Source organism: Limulus polyphemus, unplaced genomic scaffold (genome assembly GCF_000517525.1).
Source record: "Limulus polyphemus unplaced genomic scaffold, Limulus_polyphemus-2.1.2 Scaffold5366, whole genome shotgun sequence".
NCBI classification, from domain to species: domain Eukaryota; kingdom Metazoa; phylum Arthropoda; class Merostomata; order Xiphosura; family Limulidae; genus Limulus; species Limulus polyphemus.
Window position 1 is genome coordinate 5,337 of NW_013670976.1, and position 6,279 is coordinate 11,615.

Below are 6,279 nucleotides of genomic sequence, written 5' to 3' on the forward strand. Positions count from 1 at the left end.
AATAACAATATAGTATAGGCTGCTTCTCTTGTTGTGTTACAATAACAATATAGTTAGGCTGCTTCTCTTGTTGTGTTACAATAACAATATAGTATAGGCTGCTTCTCTTGTTTTGTTGCAATAACAATATAGTGTATTTTACACAAGTTAGGTGTATGTGGTATAGCACACAAATCTAAGGCTTTTCGAGGGTATTTCTGTCTTTTAGGATTAACCCGTAACCAATAAGGTAATGTGGTTTGATCAGCAAATGCCAGTATTTTGAATGGTCTTTCATTCTAGCTGGTACGCAAAAAAGTTATGTTACACAGTCTTAATATAAAATTATATGACATGCTGTCATCAGTAGGACATGAACATTCATTTTGAGTTAATACAAAAATGGTTTGAATCTCAGAGGATCTCAGTTTTATAATACTTGTAAAGAAAGTCATAGAAATGTATTTTATGTATGTATGAATAGTTCGTCTGAGTATATCCATGTTATACAATTTGTACAGAGCTTGTCCAGAATGCCGTGTTCCGTCTGACTTTGTCACACCAAGCCAATACTGGGTGGAATCAGAAGAAGAAAAAAAGAAAATTATAGATGATTATAAAAAAGCATTAAGGTGAGATACAAAATCTAAATTTATCGTTTCTGAGACAATAACTCACCTCCATACACAGAAATGCTATTTTCTTCACAAATCTGCCTTACTAGCTGACGTGAATTGTGCTGGTGCAATGACGACATTATCAAGTAACAATAGCCCTATACCAGTAGGAGGGCAACACGCCCTCCATGTGCACCTTATACACTTGCACTTGTGATAACTTTATCCTTTTCGTTGACATTGCATTGAACATCTGAAGTTTTTCATCTGAGTCCAATTTGATGAGATTTGTATTTGTTAATGAAACTTTGATTTTTCATTTTCTTTAGCTTTTGTTTGAAAAGATTTAAATTTTATCACAAATTCTCAAGTGATGATGATTTCTACTTTGTCCTGTGTGGGTAACAATGCTATACACACAGGCCCTATTTCTACTGTGGCCTCAGGAAGTTTGTTGGCTGTGGAAGTCATTACTGCTATTGTACAGTGTGTTGTAGGATCCATCATGCATGCTGGACTTTATATTCCCATCCAATCGGCTGATGTTCTTTTTTCTCAATTTGAGGTTGAACGCAAAGAAGACAAATTTAAAAGCCTGTTCCCTCCATCTGGATTTGGCTTGGGTAATTTCGTACTGGTTGATGAAAATTCTCTACCTTTCACACTGTTTCAGGACTTATTTTCTTAGGTATGTTCCTTTCTTTCTCTTTTGCCTGTGTCTTATGATCCCCCCCCCCCTTCTTTGCTTCATGATCTTAACTCTCATGATTATTTAATGTTTGGGTTCATGCTGATTCCTTCTTTGAACAGCTTCGCACCTGTATCACATGCCTTGTTCTCGTCACCTTCTTGATTCCCCTGTCCTAGCTTAGGAACATTCTTCCTTTCCCTTTCTAGAATCTCTGTTATTTGCTTGGGGGAGCAGACCCCTTTTGTTTTGCTCTCAAGTGTCCAGTTTTTGCATCTTTGTCTTTTTCTCACCACCCTCCTATGCACCTATCTTCCCTACATCTCATGTCTGAGGTGCTTCATTATGCTCCTTTATTCCATTCTTGAGTTTCCTGGTGGCACCTATTGGCCAGCTCAGCCTTGGTTTCCTCTACTTCTTTACTTAGCAGCCAGGCCCCCTTTTCCTTTTTTTCTATACCCGGGATGTCTCTTCAGTGTATCTTCAACCTCATACGTTCCCTTATCATCAAGGGATATCATCACTCCACTTTCACGTATGGGATTTGTCCAGTCTCATTGTTCATCTGACAGAGCTCACCAATCATGTAGCATTCTTCTTTACACTTTATGTCACCCTTCCATTATGTCTGCCTATCAGCATAAGTGGCAAGTCTTTTATTGTTCGTTTATCTGTCATTCTTTTCATCCTGGCCATCCTACCTTGAACCATCTTTTTGCTTTTTTTACCTGACTGCTTGACCAAGGTTTGCCAGTCTCCACCATTGCTGTTTATTGGGCAGCCTTGTCCACTGCATTTTGGTTCAGTTTCTTCATTCTTCACTGATCTCTTCATCCAATTCTCATGCCTGAATGAGACCTTGATGTGGTTTTGTACTCTCTCTCACACATGCCCTGTTGGCTTCCTGCTTTTCTTTACCACCTTTCTCTCAAGACTTATTTTCTTCTCACCTGCAGTTGCTGTCATTTGGATGTCTGTGCTATTGATACTTCTTGTATCCTCTTCCATCACATTTATATACTCTTCAACCCAGACCAGTCTTTCCTTCCTATGACCCCTACTGCTCTGGAAGCTATCTGTACCTTCTCTCCTATCTGTCTTTCTATCTCTCACCTATAGAATAATTCAGTCTTGGATCTGCTCCTTCTTCTGTTTGAGGTATTTGATATTACTGAACATAGACTTCTCCCTTTTGGGGTCCCCACCATTGTCTGTTCCTACTCTGGGACCTTTCTCCTTTTACCATTACTAGATAAGTCTGTGAACTCTTGTGGTTGGTATATATTTTTCTGTGGATGTGGATGCTTGCAGGCTATTTCACGTTTTTCTCACCTGTCTCACCCTCTTGCTTCCCACCTTCACCAGCTCTTGAACAAGATTCTCCAGGCAGGCATGGGGATGATTCCCCACACATTCTTTGCTCATTACCTTCATCATCTGGCTGTTTTGTCTCCTGCAGGATCTTTTCTTCCCTTGGTTGCTATTCTTCAATCAATTGTCTTTGAGATGAGTATGTTTTTCCTTTTTCTCCCTTCCATCGATCAGGACCCCGCCAGGTGGCTGGTGTTGTCTCCCAGGTTATGCTTATTCCAAAAACTTGCATTTAGCAAGGATAATGAAAAATGCTCCCCAGCCCATAAGCCCTGGCTCTAACAGTGCCCACTGTTAGATGGGGTATTTGCAAGACCACTTGAGATATTCTCGTGGTATACATATTTAATCATTTGTCTGATCCAGACTGTACTAATTCCATGGAACAAATCAGCACACATTGTGCTGTTTCTAGTAAAATGCCTTTCTGACTGATGGTTTATTGGGAATTGGGCCAATTTTCCAGGTCTTTGCAATGCAAATTCTTCCCTCCTTTTTTTCAAGTGGAGCACAGATGACCCATGCAACTTAACATTTCCTAGCTGTTGGGATGGTGGACCATGTTTAATCCTCAAGTGGAGCACAGATGACCCATGCAACTTAACATTTCCTAGCTGTTGGGATGGTGGACCATGTTTAATCCTCAAGTGGAGCACAGATGACCCATGCAACTTACCATTACCTAGCTGCTGGGAGTGGTGGATCTTGAAGTATCCTCATTGGTTGAGCTTAGCACAATACAAAGTAAGGTGGTGATGTCTGTGTGAAACAGCTCCTGCGCCCTCCATCTGCAACCAGATTTTGTCCAGTAGAATCGAGGTAAGCATACATCATATGGTCTGATTACGGCTGCTCATTTGTACATGATCACATTTCACCCATCCCTACGATGCTTCAGGCTCCTTTGCTTCCTCTTCTTCTTCTAAGATAGAGTATATCCTGGTTGAGGTGAGATGTAGTCTCCCACAGGTATGATTCTATGGAGCCCTTGGTATCGGGTGTCAAACTCTATGGGCTTCCCATGAGGTGCTTTCTGAAGGGAGTTCATCTACATAAATTTTTACACTTGCCTCTTCACTGTGGGATTCTAGCATTCATGTGTGTATATGTGAGTTAATAACTCGGAAGTTAACATTTTCCTAACCTGAAAGTGTATTTCTGATAAATACCGCCACACATATTCTCAGTTGGCCTCCCCACTTCCAATGTACCTGTTTTCTTTGCATGGGGGAAGTTACTGTGCATGGAGGTTGTGTTGGCTTCCTATTGGTGGAGGGCCATTGTTGCATGATGACATCATCATCATGCACCAGCGCAGTTCACTTTGAACATGTTAATTTAGGTGGAAGTTAGCTCAGGGCTAGTGGCACGCAAGTCTCATATGCAGATGTGTGAGGGAAATAGCTTTGTGTGTGTGTGTGTGTAGAGGTGAGTTATCAGAAATACGGTTTAAGATTAGGAAGATCTTAACGCATTACAACTTCTTGGTTGAATATGTATGTGAAAAAGTTAAGTACACAAATAATGATATGAGTAGGTTAAGATTAGGAAGATGTTAACATACAACATTACAACTTCTTGGTTGAATATGTATGTAAAAAAGTTAAGTACACAAATAATGATATGAGTAGGTTAAGATTAGGAAGATGTTAACATACAACATTACAACTTCTTGGTTGAATATGTATGTGAAAAAGTTAAGTACACAAATAATGATATGAGTAGGTTAAGATTAGGAAGATGTTAACATACAACATTACAACTTCTTGGTTGAATATGTATGTAAAATGAACTGTTGGAACAGAGCTATAAGGCTAAATATTTTCACATTCTAGAGAGTAATACTTCTGTAAGATTACATTTTGTACCTCATTCAATTTTATAAATGTATTTTGATCATTAGATAGCATGACATGGAAATAAGCTACATAAAGTATAATTATTTGTAACTTTGTTGAAAGCGTACAGTTGGCAGTATGTCTTGCAAACCATGTCCAAATAAAGTAGTGTTACGTTAACTCTTTGTTAGCTGTGTTGGAATACTCATTTTTGTATAATTTATTTCAGTATAAAGCCTTGTAAATACTTTAAACAAGGGCAGGGGGTGTGTCCATTTGCTGGAGCTTGTTTCTATCTACACGCATATCCTGATGGCAGGAAAGCTGACCTTCCGCCTCCCAGACCTCGTCATCAGAGGAATCGTGATAGAGATCTCGAGTCAATTGATGTAAGTTTGACTGTTCTGAAAGCAATATTAGTTCATATTTATATGTTTGAATTACCAAGGAAGATGACATGGTTGACATGAACTATTTGTTTTTCAAGCCTTTTGATTACTCTTAAAATGAAAAAAAACAAACCATTTTGATAATCCAGTTGTGTCTCCGAAAGAGAGTGAAACAGTACTCCCACGTAGACAGACAGTGTTTCTTCAAGTTATATTCAGCCTGTCATTTGTTACTACAGTGATGTAATTCTATTTAAACTATAACAGTAATTTTGCTCTTAAAGAGGCTGCATACCTCCCTCCTTTTGTGTTTTTAGTACTGTTGGAACAACAGAATAATTATTGTGATATTATCGATAATGTTTTCACTTTGATTGTTTAGTTGCGTTGAAACATTATTATCGATAATCATTATCATCCATTACCCAACATGATATAGTTGAAAAGCAGAATTGCCATTTCAACTATTAGGTGGTGTTTCCAGGTAACAGTAGCTCTGCATTGAAGCACTAAGAGGCCTAAGATGTGGTCTGTGCATTCTGAGAAGTCGTAACATTTATAGTAAGGTGAACATTTGAAGCCTGTGGTGATGGCAACTGCAGAAAGCCCCCAAAGCAGCTGAAAAGATTTTAGGGAAAAAAAGCATCTGTCCTGTTTGGGAGATTTTGTGGTCTGCAAGGTAATAAGATGGTCTGTATTATTCCAAGAAAATATATTTATTCACCCAGTAATTTATAATTGAAAATATCATCATCCATTAATACATGTTCAGTACTACTTATAATAAAAGTGTTTGGGTCTTTTTTTTGGGTGGGTGGGTGGGGGGTTTAAATATAAAAATAAAAAAAAATGTTCTAACTTGACAGAATCTTTTTATTTTAAAGTAATTGTCAAATTAAATTTTTTTTTACGATAAATAATTAAAATCAAAACCTTCTACAACTGACAATTTCTGTTCTGTTATAAAAAAAAAGCATTTATATCGATAGCCTTTATTAATAGAAACATTAGTATGTTTCTTAATGTATAAAATCTGGATTATCTACAGTACATAATTTAAAGTCTTTACTATTACAAGCTGCATCATAACCATCTATCTGCATAGTTTGGTGTACTCTTGTCACTTTGATATAATGTACTTCAACTATCCGTTTCTGTACTTCAACCATCCGTGTAGGTTGGTGTACTGTTCGGCACTGTGTACATCAACCATCCGTCCGGGTAGGTTGGTGTACTGTTCGGCATAGTGTATACAGGAATGGATGGTTGATGAAACTACCCGGACGGATGATTGGTGTACACTGTGCCGAACAGTACACCAAACTACATGGACGGATGATTGGTGTACACTATGCCGAACAGTACACCAACCGGGTGTACTGTTCGGCACAGTGTAC

The 6,279-nt window shown here is 38.4% G+C and overlaps 1 protein-coding gene across 3 annotated transcripts in view; it reads left to right on the forward strand.

Moving 5' to 3' along the window:
- The window catches only part of LOC106472480 (E3 ubiquitin-protein ligase makorin-1-like), a 12,338-nt gene that overhangs the window by 3,692 nt on the left and 2,367 nt on the right, over positions 1-6,279 (forward strand). The window contains exons 2-4 of one of the 3 annotated variants that reach the window (XR_002613474.1): positions 501-611; positions 4,723-4,882; positions 5,354-5,561. Coding sequence is in view for 1 of the 3 variants with exons in the window: in XM_013933135.2 (XP_013788589.1) it covers positions 501-611; positions 4,723-4,882 (271 nt within the window). In the remaining 2 variants the exon portion in view is untranslated. The remainder of the gene's footprint in view (positions 1-500; positions 612-4,722; positions 4,883-5,353; positions 5,562-6,279) is intronic. The other 2 variants (XR_002613475.1, XM_013933135.2) reach the window with 2 other exon arrangements.